The sequence below is a fragment of the Oncorhynchus masou genome, chromosome 27, assembly GCF_036934945.1.
Source record: "Oncorhynchus masou masou isolate Uvic2021 chromosome 27, UVic_Omas_1.1, whole genome shotgun sequence".
Taxonomy (NCBI): Eukaryota; Metazoa; Chordata; class Actinopteri; order Salmoniformes; family Salmonidae; genus Oncorhynchus; species Oncorhynchus masou.
Genome location: NC_088238.1, coordinates 41,492,973 through 41,510,734, shown reverse-complemented (window position 1 = coordinate 41,510,734; position 17,762 = coordinate 41,492,973). Strand labels below are relative to the sequence as shown.

General features: G+C 44.5%; 1 protein-coding gene across 1 annotated transcript in view; it reads right to left on the bottom strand.

Moving 5' to 3' along the window:
• Window positions 1–287: 287 nt before the first annotated feature.
• Window positions 288–17,762, bottom strand: part of LOC135516180 (phosphofurin acidic cluster sorting protein 1-like) — a 54,261-nt gene continuing 36,786 nt past the window's right edge. The window contains exons 9-24 of the mRNA XM_064940277.1: window positions 16,286–16,446; window positions 14,988–15,087; window positions 14,468–14,551; window positions 14,258–14,379; window positions 13,800–13,947; window positions 12,511–12,615; window positions 9,412–9,518; window positions 8,774–8,928; window positions 8,499–8,609; window positions 8,282–8,384; window positions 8,110–8,152; window positions 7,532–7,574; window positions 7,255–7,396; window positions 6,306–6,544; window positions 5,944–6,063; window positions 288–5,018 (exon numbers count right to left, since the gene is read on the bottom strand). Coding sequence (XP_064796349.1) covers window positions 4,900–5,018; window positions 5,944–6,063; window positions 6,306–6,544; window positions 7,255–7,396; window positions 7,532–7,574; window positions 8,110–8,152; window positions 8,282–8,384; window positions 8,499–8,609; window positions 8,774–8,928; window positions 9,412–9,518; window positions 12,511–12,615; window positions 13,800–13,947; window positions 14,258–14,379; window positions 14,468–14,551; window positions 14,988–15,087; window positions 16,286–16,446 — 1,902 coding nt within the window. The 3' untranslated portion in view covers window positions 288–4,899. The remainder of the gene's footprint in view (window positions 5,019–5,943; window positions 6,064–6,305; window positions 6,545–7,254; window positions 7,397–7,531; window positions 7,575–8,109; window positions 8,153–8,281; window positions 8,385–8,498; window positions 8,610–8,773; window positions 8,929–9,411; window positions 9,519–12,510; window positions 12,616–13,799; window positions 13,948–14,257; window positions 14,380–14,467; window positions 14,552–14,987; window positions 15,088–16,285; window positions 16,447–17,762) is intronic.

Genomic DNA, 17,762 nt, shown 5'->3' with positions numbered 1-17,762 from the left:
TTACATGGGAGAGATCAAAATAAAGGGTGATGCGCAATTAACGTTTATTTGTAGGCTTGTGGATATTTCCTGTGGCTAATCACCATAGCATTTACAATACGTTTTTTTTGTTCATTGTAATGTAGACCTGTGTATTATAATAACTCGTCTGGAGAAGCCTAAATTAACTTAATTTTAACTTTAATAAGCTACATTAATTCCTAGATTCCATTCAAATGAATAACTGAAAAAGCACCAGAACGCACACACAACTCAGGAGTATTTACAAAATAAAGAAAACTAAACAGTTCCACTTTTCCATCCCACATCAGTTTAATTGACAACATAATCATGAAAAAGTACTACAAAACATTTCAAATAAAAAAAACAAGGACTAAGATACAATACAGAAGTACTGTTGTGATATGTACAAGCATTATTACTGTTTATAGACAAAAGGCAAAAAAGCTGCTGAAGAAACAATGGCATGTGCAAAATTACTCTCCAAATGCACAAGCGCTAGAATCCTCCCCTCAAACTACAACCAAGCATAAGTGTAGTCTCAGCAGTGTTATGCAAAAACAGATTCTCTTCTGTGATATGGTGCTGTTACAAGCAGCGATCCTTTCAAAATGGGCTTTATTAGAAGCAAAGCTTGTGGAATCCTGCCAGAGACTCTAGATAGCTTACGGTTTGGTTCTAGATCTCTCACTCCATTTGTTCTGAAACACATTGTGATGATAGCAGAGAGGAAGGACAGTATTGACCCGCTAAATTGATTTATTCATATTAATAGATCATATTGTTCTTCCCCTCCAGGACAGAAGTGTTTCAGGACCATATGACCTGTTTCAGGAGACAGTCTGAGCCTTGTACTCAAAAGACTATAACTAAAGGCCCAGGATTGTTCCTGGTCGGGTCACATGGTCAGCAAAAAACGCTGTCCCTATACGTTAGTCATGGACATAAGAGTAACTACAGGTCAATACAGGTAGAGACACAGGTACAAGTTTGAGAAACAGCAACACAGGACTAATAGGCCTAGAGAAGGTAGGAAAAACAAACATGTTAATGGTACAACAGGTGAAAGAAGGGACTGAACTGGAAACAGGGGGAGAGGAGAGAGAGGAGTAAACATTGGAATGTATAGTGGAAAAAAAATAACGTTTCCAACATTAAAATTATTACTTTGGAGCAAAGTTTTATCACCAAAAACATTTAACACCTATATCTACATCACCCCCGCTTCAGCTTGGTGTTATATCCATGTAACATTTGACATCTTGGCAGTGATTTCTTTGTTCCATTCAGTGAATGCTTATGATCCCCCTATGAAGAGACGGGAGTTCAAATATATGATTCTATCTTACACTCCTTATTACGCTAATAACACGCTGCAAGGCATAGAGAAATTGGACCCCTTTGTTCTGCTCAGAGACGGTAGAAGTCTCCCCTAACCACTGACACAGGGTCAGATATCTTTTAATCCCCCTGACGGTTATGGTTAGAACTGGGGGTGGGGGGGGGGGGGGGGGGGGTTGTAATCTGATCATAGATCTGTGGTTAGGGAGTAGCGTAGCTACAGGTAGGGTTCACTATCCTCAAGCAAAAACGTCTCTCCCATAGAGAAAACCCTGTTGTACATAACATTCATACAGTAGGATACAGTCTCAGTTAAAAATATGCATTAAATGAAGGCATTGGTCTGGGTCTAGCCCTTGACTGGTGGGCAGTGACACTTGCTATGAGAAGCAGGGTTTAAATGGTCTGCTTTCAAGAGGACCACTGCCTTTGCCATATCTCTCTTTGATACTCACAGGGAAGTTGCAAAGTATTCAAGCTCACAGAGGTTACAAGGTCAACTGACTATGGAGTTGAGAGATTATTATGGTGTGTTTTTGTCTATAAAAAAAAAATGTTCTAGTGAAATAACAGGTGGTTATGGACTAGGGTAAAGGTACCAGTAATTTACAAATGTTGCCAGAATCTATAGCATTCGATGGTAACTTTGGTCATTTAAACTTGAGTAAATGTTTAAAAAAATAAAAAAAATGTATAGTATTAATTTGTCATATCTGTGTCCATAATATCCATTAGTTCCTAGTGGATACACCCTCTGATCAAGAGAAAATAGCCAAATGAATTTTAAAAAGCATCTAATCAACAATGGCATTATTCTTAATTAACTCTGCAACTCTTCCAACTATTGACTTTTTCCACAACTGCCATCACATTTACAACAAAGGCATATTGACACAGTAAAATAAATAAGTGTGTAAAAAATGTTATGGTTGACATTTCATGCTGAAACCCTAATATTAATCACCAATGGTATTCACTAAGTTGATTATTCATACTTAGGAACATTTTACAGCTTTGTCATTCCATTATTTTATTTTAAAATCTTATTTGATTATATTATATTTTATATAGGTGATTAGGCCACAGATAATGAAAGACATCTGTGATAATCTGAAGTACTCAAAATGGCCAATAGATGTGATAAATTACATAAAATCATTGAAATGTACAAAAATGGTGGTAGTTTACTGGCAAACTTAAAAAGTTTCCAGTAATATATCCTCCCTTTGCAACCCTATTCTGGACTGGTAAAATGGTGTTAAAACTTCCAAAATGTATGTTTACTAAACAATAAAGCTTTTGTCGACAAGACTGAGAAGAGATAATAGAAACTAACAATGAATATTATCTGCACATTCAAATTAAGTTCAGATGATACCTCTAATGATTTTTGGAAATACATCCTTGTTGTTTGAGATCTGTACATTCTATCATTCAGACTGATTTGTGGAACATGCATAGCTGTGTACTTATGCTCTCAATCAGTTTGAAGCCCTTGGTGCAAAAACCTTCCTTTGTACGAGCCCCCCCCCCCCCCCCCCAAAAAAAAGAGAACAAGGCCAGATTTGAGTTACACAAGGTGTTGACGTCACAATTTTTAACACTGTTACACCTAAGCTGAAAAACCTACCTCTAAGTTACCCTGAAAATCATAATAATAACAGAAAAAAAAGAGACATTGGCATTGTAATACTTGATATTTGTCACAATTCTTCACTCCGCACAGATGGGGAAGGTTACTTTGTAGGTGACACAAGGCTAAGCTACTCAACACTCGTTAGCTTTCATTTTAGACAGCAAGAGAACTAGTGTTTTGCTTACAACACATTGCCATTTCATTCAAAATATACTAATTTGAATGTACTTTGCAGGTACATTATTAGACCATAGACTTTGCTACTAAATTGAAAATCAATTATTTAAGTCAAATTCTTTGGATACAAATTATTTGTCTGCAGTTTTTCTTAAAAAGCACCAGAGCTGTTGGTAGCTCTTAAAAAGGTAATTTGGTGTCACCTATCTTTGTGTCAGTCTACAAGGCAAACGTCTGGCCGCTGATACCGCAGCCTACAGAACTCATAAAGCGATATTGACCACATCTCGACACAAACACGTGGCCACACATAAAACAATCATACTGTGTCACGTGGGTTACTTATAAAATTGGTTTCATAGATATTTCAATATTGTTTTTCATTTTACCACATTACATAATAACACACCTGTCACTAGACACTGGCCACCTCACAACACCCTAGACACAACACACCACCATTTCAGTGGCGTGAACGCTGCCCGTCTATCACAGGCAGGGCTGGAAAATGCATGTTTTCCAGAAATCCAGGTCGGGAGATTCCGGATTTACTACTTATTCCCTCTTAATTCCAGAAACCTTCCAACTAGGATTTCTGGAAAACTTGGTAATTTTGGGAAAGTTACCGGAATTTTGCAATCCTTGACAGGTAAAGACAGGGATAAAAAGTCACTAGTAGCGTGCGACATTGTGCTTTGGAGTAAGATACCTAGCTACTATAATTACTAGAAGTGCATCGCAAAAAATGAAGATGACAGTCACAGCTCCTGTCCCCCAATTTAACCTCAGCACGAGCCTCAGCCTACAAATCCCAGCATGCAACAGCCCCACACAGGTGATATACTGTACGTCCACAAGCGGAAGGAGGACTATACAGTGGAGGGTGGATCAAGAGAGCAACTCTGACAACAACAAATGAAGTTGATAAAGGGACAAGCCTTACAGACAGCAGAAATGTTGCCTCTTCTCAGTAAAGTTGGGGCAAACAGTGAGCTCTTAAGTCGGCGCCCTCGCTGTATACAGGGAGTTCAAATGTCGTTACAAAAAAACTAGAGCCTTCTCTTAGATTTTCTGCTCTTCGTATGCATAACATGTCAAACTTACTGTACATCATTGGTGAGAGACAAAAAGCATTTTCATGTAATTAGGGAGCAGAAAAAGCATTGCTACTGTAGGTGTCGTCTGTTGTTCATTCCATTTCATGCACATGTACAGTATGTTTGGATCCCAAGTTCCCCTCCATACCCCATAATAACTGTGGCATTACTGTTATAACATGTCCTGGCACGTGGTGGTGTAGTAGTACAGCATGCAGGTTGGCCTTTGTTGACACCGGGCAGGTTCAAGGTGATAAGAGAACTACCTGGTTAGGGTTTTAAAGGTTTACAGGGTCAGATGTCAGGGGTCAAGGGTCAGGGCTCGTCATGGGAGTTATTCATGCGGGTGCATCTCATCGTCAGGATTAGTTGAACGGCAGTCCGTTATCTTGTGCTGTGGGCCCCTCATACACACACGCTAGACAGAGAGAGGGGCATTTCAATTCATTAAAGTGACTAGTAGCGTTGCACCCCATATCCGACCCATCTCTCCCTCCCTACTATAGAGAAATAAGAAAACATAGCAAATACATTCGGCCCCTCAACCCTTCATCGTAATTGACCGATATTAGTCGCCACGGCGTTCCGAGAGGCGGGGGTCTGTGTGCGTAGGTGGGACGGGATTGGGCGAGGGGTACAGGGTGGACCCTAGGAGGGGGGTTTGTTGTAACCAAACAGTCCAACAGGGAGATACTTGACATGGGTGGGCCACTGGGCAGCCAGCTGGAAGAACTTGACGTCATTCCACTCCACTCCGTCTATGGACACTGAGACACACACAGGAGACACATAGATACTGGTTAAGTTTGCCTATTGTTCAGACAGGGAACACTTCAGCCTGTCGCACGCTTCCCAGTAGAAACAGTTTGCGCGTTTCAGAACAGTTGCGGATATTACATTTTTTTTCTTGAGGCAAGTTGTAGTTCGGTAGCATAAGTCTACGCCCCTTCGTCTGTGATTGGTCAACAGTACTACTCTTAGTAGGGGTGAGAACTATGGACAGGATTCTTCAATGAAGTGTTTGTTGTCATTCAACGAGAGACGAGGTTTCATGGATATTTTTTCACTTGAGAAATACTGCACCAAACATCTTAGTTAGATGTAAAATTGCGAGACAAAGACTTCCCTCGGCAAAAAAATGTCCAATTAATTACAGATTTCTTGATTTAACCTTGAATAATTCTGACTACTTTGAGGAAGTGCATACAGGCTACAATGTTGATACGGTGTCTCAAGAGGGACAAACAGTAAAATTGCAGTTTTTATCTAGTTTTTCAAGCAAAGGTCTTTTAAGGGGCACAGACGTTTGAACCTAGTATGCGGGCACCTTTAGGCTGCATTTCAAAATGGCTCACTATTCTCTATATACAGTAGTGCACCATTTTTGACCAGAGCCCTATTGGCCCAGTGTTAGGAATAGGGTGCTATTTCGGGCACAGTCTTAGAGGTCCGTTAACACAACCCTTCCTTCATTTTCTCTTTCCTCCAACATCCCCAATAAATCATTTCCCCTTCCTTCTCTTACACCTCATCTTTACTGACGGGTCGATGCTTTCTAAAGATTGTGCATCTAGAGAAGCACTATAATTTCACCTCTCTCTCCCTCTTCTCAGAGCCTTCTCTCCAATTTCACTGGTCATACCCCCCCCCCCCCGCCCGCCCTCCCTCCCTCCTCGTCTCATGTTCCTGTACCTTTCAGGATGGTTTGATGCTGCTTGGCAGAACAGATGAGTCTGCTGATACCCTCAATGACCTGGCTCTTAGAGTCAACATCCTTCTCCTTCGGCTTCTTACCCAGGAATATGGTGGGAACTACAGACACAGAGAAAGTCAACCTTCCTTATAAATGCAATAAGATTACTATAACTATACAACCAGGAAGACTATAGCAGTCACATCACATACTGTAGGAAGAATGACTGAAGAACACCAACTAGATGGAATGCATCTATTCCACTGATCATTCAGCATTAAAAACTGTGTTTGTTTGTTTTTTAAAAACACTGAATTACTTTGATTGTGCCATAGAAAAGTGTTATTCTAAAACTCTTTACCCTTCTTGTTCTTCTCCTTGGTGACCACAGTCATGGCCATGGTGCTGACCTGGGCCTGTGTCTCACTGCTTCCCCCTCCTGGTAGCCTGCTGACCTGCAGGGATCTGAAGGCACTCTTCAGGGTGTTCTTACAGCCTGTGTCACGCCGTTCGCCCTCTCGGCGTTTCTCCGCCAGCGACGCCAGCCAGTAGTCCACCTGCAACCCAATGGCGTCCACACCTTGGGACATACTGGGGCTCCTGGGACAGGAAGAGGAGGGTCACGAGGACAGGTTAGGATACAATACAGGAAAGAGAAAGTTATGGAGGTTCTGTGCTAAAAAGTATAAAAAGCTGTGTTCATTTGTGAGGTGTAGGGAGGAGGTTTTCAGCGACAGAGAGGGTTATGGATTCAAGGGCCGGCATTTCATGCCGTGTATCAACCCTGAGTTTGGCTATAGAGAGGACAAGAGAGTCTGTTACAGCACCAAACCCCAAAACAATGATGGGCTATAACGCTAGAAGCTGCTGATGCATCTGTGGTTATTTTTAGACAGTCAGAGAGGATCACTGCTCTAGAGTTTCACCAGGGCAGACATGAAGGGGACATAATGAACCCGAGATGGCTGACCTGAGGAGAAGCAGTGTGCTGGTAATATTCCCCTCGCACGCCCTTCCTCCCTCTCTTTTCCCCTTTCCTTTCTTTCACTCAAACAGCGGCAGGCAACTCTGTCAGATCAAGGGGGGGCCACAGTGCGTCTGTTTATTGGTTCTCGTTCCATTCAGGGACTGATTTAGACGTGAAAAGGTATGCAGACACTCTCTGGCACTTAATTGATCCACTCTTGATTACTCGGAAAGAGAGGAAACGTAGCAGCTCCTGAGAACTGGAATTGCTCAGCACCTTATAATAAGAAATAACAGCACAAAAGACTATACCCCAAGCTAGGGGGGGTTGGGTGCAGACTTACCCCTGTACTGCGAGAACACTGCTCATAGACGGAGAGGAGGGGGGAGTGGCAGCCTCTTTGATCAGCCCGGTGGGAGAGCCGTGGGAGGGAGGGGACGTAGAGGGAACAGCCAAGCTCCCTGCCACGCCCTCTTCTGTGTCTCCTAGGCGACCGCAGGGGCAAGGGATGGAGGTGAGATTAATGTCATTATTTGTAATATTATCAAGTAAATAGGCCTCGATGATGGAAATATAGCAGTAAGAGAGTGTACTTCTTCATTGGTTTTTAAACCACCTACCTGTAGAGGAAGTGTCTGGCTCAATCAGACCAACCTTGACCAACTGGAACACATGACAACATCCTGTTACTACAACATCAGGACAAATACCTCATATTCCAAACACCCTAAATCAGCTGAAGAGTTACTATCCAAACTAGATCTCCATTTTTTTTTTTTTTCACCTTTATTTAACCAGGTAGGCTAGTTGAGAACAAGTTCTCATTTGCAACTGTGACCTGGCCAAGATAAAGCATAGCAGTTTGACACATACAACAGAGTTACACATGGAATTAACAAAACATACAGTCAATAATACAGTAGAAAAAAAAGTATATATACAGTGAGTGCAAATTAGGTCAAATAAGGGAGTTAAGGCAATAAATAGGCCATGGTTGCGAAGTAATTACAATATGGCAATTAAACACTGGAATGGTAGATGTGCAAAAGATGGATGTGCAAGTAGAGATACTGTGGTGCAGAAGGAGCAAAATAAATAAATACAGTATGGGGATGAGGTAGAAGGATGGGCTATATATAGATTTAACGGTAGATCTATGGAAGAGTCTACAGAGAGACCTGGCTTACTCTATACGTACCCCAATAAAAGGAATGAACTTCTGGTAGGAATCTTCATCGTGCCTGAACAGAGACAAATAGTTATGACCAGTTACATGGGTTTTTAAATTGAATACCATCCTGCAGTTATTGCTCCGGGTTAAGGTGTGTGTTACACCCTGACAGTTTGTGTGTGCGAGCACGTCCACTCACGTCCTGTGTTTGCAGGTAAGCATGGCCTCAGCGATGGGCAGCTGGTGTGTGACGGTGGCTCCACTGACGTACTGGGAGATCCTACCGGCCACGTCCAACAGGTCTGCAGCACAGGAACACAGAACAAAGATTAGAGGTCATTGGTCAGGCTCTGAGCACTAACTTTATGTATCCAGATCCAGTGTGTGTGTGTGTGTGTGTGTGTGTGTGTGTGTACCTGTCTGTGGGGGTTCAGAGCGGCTGAACATGTCTCTCCACGCCCCGTCTAAGAACGCAGAGCTGTAACGGTTGTCTATGGCACCCAGGTGCTTAGCAACAGGATGAGAGCCTATAAGACCATAGAGAGAGAGAGCGAGAGAGAGAGAGAAAGACAGAGATTATCTTTTAGTGTACGTGATCAGCCTGACAACAACAACTCTTTTCCATTGTCAACCATTCACTACGCCCGTCACCATGGATATGGACAGAAGGCGCCCATGTTGTTTGTCTCACCCAGGGGCACCACCAGGAACCTCAGGTGGTTGAGCCAATCAGAGGTCTTGCTTGCCAACTGTGTGACAAAGAACTGCAGGACGGCACCAAGGTAGCTCTGACTGCCCACCACTGCCACCTTGACCGGCCTGGGCATGGACGAGTTGCAGTTACAACTACAGAGGACAGTAGAGAGGGAGAGATGGGGGGGGGGGGGGGGGTAAAGATAATCACATAACCCACCAAGTAGCGATGAGCACAGTTAGTCGAATATCCAGGTATTCGAACGGATGCTAGCATTCGACCACTTAAGTGAGTATTTTTTTTTTTAGGCCTACTTTGACAATGAAAAAGCTTTGCTATAAATGTAATTCGACTATCCTTGTGACATACGAGGATACACCATGACATTTGAAAGACTTCACTTTAAAAAAATGAGAGAGAGAGAGAGAGAGAGAGAGGAGAGGAAATGAGAGAGACTGAGTTTGGCAGTCTAAATATTTCATAGACAGTGAGATTAATAGAGCATAGATAATGTGTTAGACCAACAGACTCACAACTCCGCGTGTGTGTGTGTGTGTGTGTGTGTGTGTGTGTGTGTGTGTGTGTGTGTGTGTGTGTGTGTGCGCGTACACATGCATATAAAGTGTTAGACTTACAACTTCTGAATGCGTGTGAGGACAGCAGACAGCACCGCCTGGATCTCAGCTCCTGAACACGTACACACCACCGGGTGCCTCTGTACCTGCAGCTGCTCTCCCACGTACTGGAACACACACACACACACACACTTAAAGAACTGCAGCAACATACAGGTTTGTTCTGACACAACACACACACACACACACACACCAGTGATGTGCGGGAGGACTCAACCCACAGTACCTGCGGTTATATCCACGGGGTGGATGAGTTTAGGGTCAAGGGCGGGTTAAATAAAGAGATAAGAATAACATAGAAATTGCACAAGGATTATGGATTTTTTTTTTATCTATAGGCTACATTTGTTTTTCTTTCATTATTTTAGGTTATCTGGTATTAGTGACTAAGGGCCTAACTGTACCCACCAAATAGGGCAAATCGCCAAATGCTTTTGGGAACGGGCAAAAAAAAGTTAGCGCCGATCCGCAGAGGAAAAAAAGGACAATGTCGAAGTTGAATTCAGTAAGAGAAAAGCTGCGAAATGGAGAGTTGAAAATAAAGAGAAGGGAGGGTCAGAAAAGTCATGTTTGGGAAAGATTTGGTGAAGTGTTAGAAGGGAGGATGATCGCAATGTGACGTTATGTGTGTGATTGTGAGGTGCCTATACAAATTCTTATAGTCACAATACGGGGACTTTAGATAGGCCTATGGCACGTCAAGGGAACTGTAGCCCACTGTTCAGATGGGTTAAATGGACACTGAAATCAGGACACTGACTGAAGGTCCTCTCCCATAGCCTTAACATTAACTCCCGCAGAGTTAAGCATTTCCCGCAGTAAAATGACACACCGAATGTAGTCTAAATTTGGACTCAGGAGCAGGAGTGGAGAAATATGAATTATTTCTTTCCGCATATTGAGAGAATGCGAATGTGCAGCTAGATACCGCGTGTGTAGAAGTGCTTTCCTTATCAGCATCATAAACGCTGATAGTATTTCAACCACATAAGATACGCATCCAAGCCGAACTGAAATCTTAACAGAAACAAGTTGGGTCGTTTTCCAAACGGCACAGAACATCTTTCCAGTTTTATTTGAGTTAGTGCATTTTCTCCCCGGTCCCTAAAAGTCTTTGCCCCCGAAAAAGGGAAGAGAGAGAGATCACAGAGAAAGCTTAAACCGATGTCAACTACCGTAGATTGAAGCATTCAATTCCATCGATTTATGACACTATTCTGGTCATCAAAAGGTTTATTTAGTCTTCTAGGGCAACATATAATGACAGAAGAGAAGCTGCATGTTTTCTAATTATAGACAAGTTGACGAAAAAAAGAAAAAATTGCCTACCAAAATGTCAAAAACGACAAGAAAGAATCTGCTCGAAAAATCGTTCCGCCACACAGGAGGTTTAATTGTGGAGGACGGGCTTGTGGGAATGGCTGGTTTTTCCAATGTGTTTGATCCCATTCCATTCGCTCCGTTCCAGCCATTATTATGAGCCGTCCTCCCCCCAGCAGTCTCCACTCTTCCGTCGTCTCGGACTGTAGCCTACGTCGTCTCGGACTGTAGCCTACGTCGTCTCGGACTGTAGCCTACGGCGTCTCGGACTGTAGCCTACGGCGTCTCGGACTGTAGCCTACGGCGTCTCGGACTGTAGCCTACGGCGCATTTTCTATATCAGCTGGTTAGGGCCGGACGCTGGCCTCCGATCTTCACATATGGTAAGGCTGTTACGGTAAGGCTGATACGGTAAGGCTGTTACGGTAAGGCTGTTACGGTAAGGCTGATACGGTAAGGCTGTTACGGTAAGGCTGTTACGGTAAGGCTGTTACGGTAAGGCTGATACGGTAAGGCTGATACGGTAAGGCTGATACGGTAAGGCTGATACGGTAAGGCTGTTACGGTAAGGCTGTTACGGTAAGGCTGATACGGTAAGGCTGATACGGTAAGGCTGATACGGTAAGGCTGATACGGTAAGGCTGTTACGGTAAGGCTGTTACGGTAAGGCTGTTACGGTAAGGCTGTTACGGTAAGGCTGTTACGGTAAGGCTGTTACGGTAAGGCTGTTACGGTAAGGCTGTTACGGTAAGGCTGATACGGTAAGGCTGTTACGGTAAGGCTGATACGGTAAGGCTGTTACGGTAAGGCTGATACGGTAAGGCTGATACGGTAAGGCTGATACGGTAAGGCTGTTACGGTAAGGCTGTTACGGTAAGGCTGATACGGTAAGGCTGTTACGGTAAGGCTGATACGGTAAGGCTGATACGGTAAGGCTGATACGGTAAGGCTGATACGGTAAGGCTGTTACGGTAAGGCTGATACGGTAAGGCTGTTACGGTAAGGCTGTTACGGTAAGGCTGATACGGTAAGGCTGTTACGGTAAGGCTGTTACGGTAAGGCTGTTACGGTAAGGCTGATACGGTAAGGCTGATACGGTAAGGCTAATACGGTAAGGCTGTTACGGTAAGGCTGTTACGGTAAGGCTGATACGGTAAGGCTGATACGGTAAGGCTAATACGGTAAGGCTGATACGGTAAGGCTGTTACGGTAAGGCTGATACGGTAAGGCTGTTACGGTAAGGCTGTTACGGTAAGGCTGTTACGGTAAGGCTGTTACGGTAAGGCTGTTACGGTAAGGCTGATACGGTAAGGCTGTTACGGTAAGGCTGATCCGGTAAGGCTGTTACGGTAAGGCTGTTACGGTAAGGCTGTTACGGTAAGGCTGATACGGTAAGGCTGTTACGGTAAGGCTAATACGGTAAGGCTGTTACGGTAAGGCTGTTACGGTAAGGCTGTTACGGTAAGGCTGTTACGGTAAGGCTGATCCGGTAAGGCTGATCCGGTAAGGCTGATCCGGTAAGGCTGATACGGTAAGGCTGATCCGGTAAGGCTGATACGGTAAGGCTGATACGGTAAGGCTGATACGGTAAGGCTGTTACGGTAAGGCTGTTACGGTAAGGCTGATACGGTAAGGCTGTTACGGTAAGGCTGATACGGTAAGGCTGATACGGTAAGGCTGTTACGGTAAGGCTGATCCGGTAAGGCTGTTACGGTAAGGCTGTTACGGTAAGGCTGTTACGCATGGGTTATTAACACCGCTAGCACACACGATTCTTACCTGGCCCTGCCAGTCGGTGCCATTGACCAGGATGAGACTCTCAGGCAGAGCCGCGTCAGACAGAAGGATCTGGTTCAGCTGATCATACACCGCCTTCCTCAGAACCTACACACACACACACACACACACACAAAGTGGAGCAGGTTTTTTTTTTTTGATGACTCAACAACACATACATCATTCATTCTTAGTCTCGTCATCATGGGTACATCCATGTTCTTTATTTAGACAAGAAGAAGGGAGTAGGGGGAGGAGAGGAATGGAGAGAGACAACGTTTCTTTCTTGGCATATACTGTGCTCTCCTTAACCTTGTTTTTTTGTGTTTGTTTTTTTTGTTTTTAAACAGGTAAGTTGACTTGACATTCTCGTTTACTAGCGACGACCTGGGGAATAGTTACAGGGGAGAGGAGGAGGGATGAATGAATGAGCCAATTGTAAACCGGGGATGATGAGGTGGTCGTGATGGTATGAGGGACAGCTTGGGAATTTAGCCAGGACACCGGGGTTTACACCCTCTACTCTTACAATGAGTGACCACAGAGAGTCAGGACACCCGTTTAACTTCCCATCCGAAATATACATATATATTTGTTGACCACAGGAAGGGGTGCTTCCTACTGGCCCTCCAACACCACTTCCAGCAGCATCTGGTCTCTCACCCATGGATGGATGAGATGTGACAACTGGAACTATAGGACCCCCTGCTATAAAAAATTAAATAAAAGTGTGTGTGTGTGTGTGTAATGGTGAGAGGTTAGCGTGTCTTGGGGTTATGATATTTATGCCTCTGTAACTACCTCACTCATCATTATTCACGACTCACTCAGGACTATTCGTAATCATGGTAGCATCCACATTCATGTAGAAGTGTTTAGAAACATATTCTATTCTTATTTACAATAAAAGTGACTCCAAAATGACAATACATTATTTACCGTTAATTTCCATTGGGGCATAAAATAATCTGAAACACAACCAAAACAAACAGCAAATGCATCAAACAAATTTGTAGACACTTGATGCAAGCTTGATGTAGTCGTTGAATGCTATGAATATGGGAATGTACAAAAAGTGCGTTCATTCCTAAACGGTTCACCAGGAATGAAAATATCCTCAAATTAAAGTTGTCAGTCTGTACTATAACCTCAGTCATTGTATAATTTCAAAATCATCCAAAGTGCTGGAGTATAGAGCCAAAACAACAACATAATGTATCACTGTCCCAATACTTTTGGCACTCACAGTAGTTTTAAGAATGTGTGTGTGTGTGTGTACACACATGAGTTACCTGTGAGCTGTGTCCCAGTTCGGGGGATCTCTCACTGTCGGAGCTGTTGGTCCTCCCCCCTTCACTGATTGGTTTAGACAGCTGTCTCTCTTTCATAGGAGTACTGCTCTGTCTCTTCTGTTTGGGGGTGGGGCCCCTGCCATCCAGCCTGTGAAACACACACACACACACACACACACACACACACACACACACACGCACACACGCACACACACACACCTTTAAAAGGAGACCAATCCCCAGTTCAACCAGTGTGGAGGGTATTATGTGTTTGTGTTAACTCCAAACTGACCCCAAACCCTTTCCTCTGGGGATGAAGGATTGGAACAATTCTACCTTTCTGAGGAATATATGCACATCTGCAAAGGCACCTGGGAGGTTGGTTTGGTATCAGGCATGTGTCATTTTGTTGGAGTTCACTATGGCAAGAGTCTGCGTGTGTGTGTGTTTGTAGTTACCTGGGGGAGGGCATGGTCTGTCCTCCTCCACTCTTGCTGCTCTTCAGGGGCGTACGGGGTTTCTCAGCCCCTGACACCGTAATACAGGGGCCCTCCGGAAACATCTCCTGATCCGTCAACTCCTGCACACAGAACGCGCACAGATTAGCTTGAGCTCAAAATGGATCGCTACCTCTTACACAGCACACAGAGCCTGTTAGCGCGTCTCACCAGCGTGTCCGTCTCAGAGAGGGTCTCCACCTCCAGGTTTCGACTGCGAGAGTGTTTCATCTCCACAGGCCGCTGCTCCCCCTGCTGGAGACATGCGGGAAATACAGTCACTACCACACATCTCACCAAGCCACGTATTACCAGACTGATGATCGCGGGATGACCGCTGCGCCGTGAAACTCGCAAGAACCGGCCGGGTTGAACGCGGGCTACACTTCACCTGGTGTGAATATCAATCCTTCACCTTTGCACTCTTTTTTTCCCCCCTCGAACATTCCTCTCTGTTGTCTCCTTTCTGTTTAAGCCCCTTCTCACAAGATTCTTCCGGGACCGAGAGACTGAAAAATTCTTTCTATCTCAAGGCCATCAGACTGTTAAACTTCTTGGTGACAGGGGGGCAGTATTGAGTAGCTTGGATGAATAAGGTGCCCAGAGTAAACTGCCTGCTACTCTGTCTCAGATACTATAATATGCATATTATTAGTAGTATAGGATAGAAAACTCTCCCTCCATTACTCACAGGGCTGAAGCAGGCGTCTCGTCCCAGGCTCCCTCCTCTGCTGTTCAGGCTGGTGATTTCCGTCTGAGAGCTGGACTGGGACATTCCCTCAAAGAACGGCCTGGATGGACACACACACACACACACCGACTGTAACATACATGGAACGGTGTGTTCATAGCGACGATCAGTATTAGTTGAGTAATAAAGTTTATCATTAGAAAGAAGATATACAACAGGAAAAGAGAAGAATGTGTTAAACATTTGTTTTATTCTGTTGTTGCTAGCGATGTTCATAACATCGCGAAATAAAAATCCACTTTGTGTATATGCAGTGCATTCGGAAAGTATTCAATGCTGCAGACGTTTTTTTTGGTACCCTTACCCAGATCTGTGCCTTGACACAATCCTGTCTCGGAGCTCTACGGACAGGTCCTTCGACTTCATGGCTTGGTTTTCGCTCTGACATGCGCTGTCAACTGTGGGACTTTAGACAGGTGTGTGCCTTTCCAAATCATGTCCAATCAATTGAATTTACCAGAGGTGAACTCCAATCAAGTTGTAGAAACAGCTCAAGGGTGATCAATGGAAACAGGATGCACCAGAGCTCAAGGGTCTGAATACTTATGTAAATAAGGTATTTCTGTTTAGAAATGTTGAATACATTTGCTAAAATTATTTTATTTTGCTTTGTCATTATGGGGTATTGTGTGTAGATTGCGAAGGATTGAGAGAGACTCCCGAGTGGCGCAGTGGTCTAAGGCACTGCCTTGCATGCTGTGCCACTAGAGATCCTAGTTTGAGTCCAGTCTCTGTCGAAGTTGACCGCGACCGGGAGACCAATGGGGCAGCGCACAATTGGCCCAGCGTTGTCCGGGTTAGGCCGGCAGGGATGTTCTTGTCCCATCGCACTCTAGCGACTCCTGTGGCGGGCCGGGCCCAATGCACACTGACACGGTCGCCAGGTGTACGGTGTTTCCTCCGACACATTGGTGCGGCTGGCTTCCGGGTTAAAGCGGGCATTGTGTCAAGAAGCAGTGCGGCTTGGTTGGGTCGTGTTTCGGGGGACGCACGGCTCTTGACCTTCACCTCTCCAAAGTCTGTACTGGAGTTGCAGCAATGAGACAAGACCAATTGGATACCACGGAATTGATGGGTAAAAAAGTAAATCAAATGATTTTTTAAATCCATTTTGTAACCTAACAAGGGTTCTGAATACTTACCGAATGCACTGTACGTCAAGAGGAGTGTAAAGGCCAAAGCATGATTGGGTTAGGTGCGCACACACACACACACACACGTGTCACCATAACAGCTACCTGAGTTTAGGTTTGGGTGTGCTGAGGATGCTGTCCGTCTCTTCCATCTCAGGGCCACTGTCAGAGGGGTTGTACATCTCCAGACTGTCATAGAGCTCATCTAAATCCTCCTCCACTTCCTGGATCTGTTCACTAGAGACATGCTCCAGGCCAAAACCCACCTGCACACAGACAGATCAACATATTACACGGGCACAGAAGCATAGCTCACTCACACCAACATCACAGACAGAGGCACAGTCTTATAACGCACAGGCATTGAAAAGGGAAGAAAAAAAAAGAAAAACATGAAAGAGCTCCAGTTGTATTACCACATCTGTCTCTCTCTCTCACACATACTTGTGTGTAGAGAAACACCATCAAATTGCAATTCTAATGTCTGCAACTTGCACAAAACAGGGTGTTAGGAGAAGTGAAACAGAGCGGGGGGGAAGGTGTAAGACAGAGAAAGTAAAAAGTCAGGAGTTTGAGTGAAGAATGTTTTTGTATCCCAGTTGATTAGAGACACACACACACACCCCATATAATCCCCCTCAGATCCGACCTATGCCCCTCCTCTGCCCACCCCATGCCCCCCACTCCCGCAAAAAAGGGCCTCAACACGAAAGTCACACATACACACAGGCCGTGAGCAGGCACCAACCCCAGACTCTTACGCAAGCTCAAGCCAATGGCATGTACCAGATGATCAGCAGGCTCTGCTCACACTTGCTGGTCTGAGGCCAAACCACACGACTAACATTGGACACTTTATGGAACACAAAGGCTTCACTATCTCATCCTTGAAAATCAAAGGCCTGAGGAAATTTGCCTTTGGCCTAAAGAGCAGGAACCTGGACTTCACCAAAGAAAAATCAGAAATACAGACATTGTCATCCTATAAGAAACATGGTATAGAGGAGAGGAGCTCTCGGTTACAGAGAGCTGGTAGTCCCATCCACCAAACTACCAGGTGTGAAACAGCGAAGGGAATTAGGAGGTATGCTAATTTGGTATAGAGCAGACCTAACTCACTCAAATGAATCAAAACAGGAACACTTTACATTAGGCTAGAAATTCAAGAGGAAATGATCTCAACAGAGAAAAACATCCTACTGTGTGCAGCCATACCTTAACGATGACAGCTTCTCCATCCTAGAGGGGGAGATCCACAATTTCCAGGCCCAAGGACATGGGCTCCAGAGTGGCACAGCGGTCTAAGGCACTGCATCTCATTGCTAGAGGTGTCAATACAGACCCTGGTTTGATTCCAGGCTGTATCACAACTGGCCGTGATTGGGATTCCCATAGGCCGGCGCACAATTGGCCCAGCATCGTCCGGTTTTGGGTTTGGCCAAGGTAGGCCGTCATTGGTTTTGGCCAAGGTAGGCCGTCATTGTAAATAAGAATTTGTTCTTAACTGACTTGCCTAGTTAAGGTTAGATAAAATAAAATGCTAGGCTGTGGCAACCAAAATGCCAGAACTAGACAAGAAAAT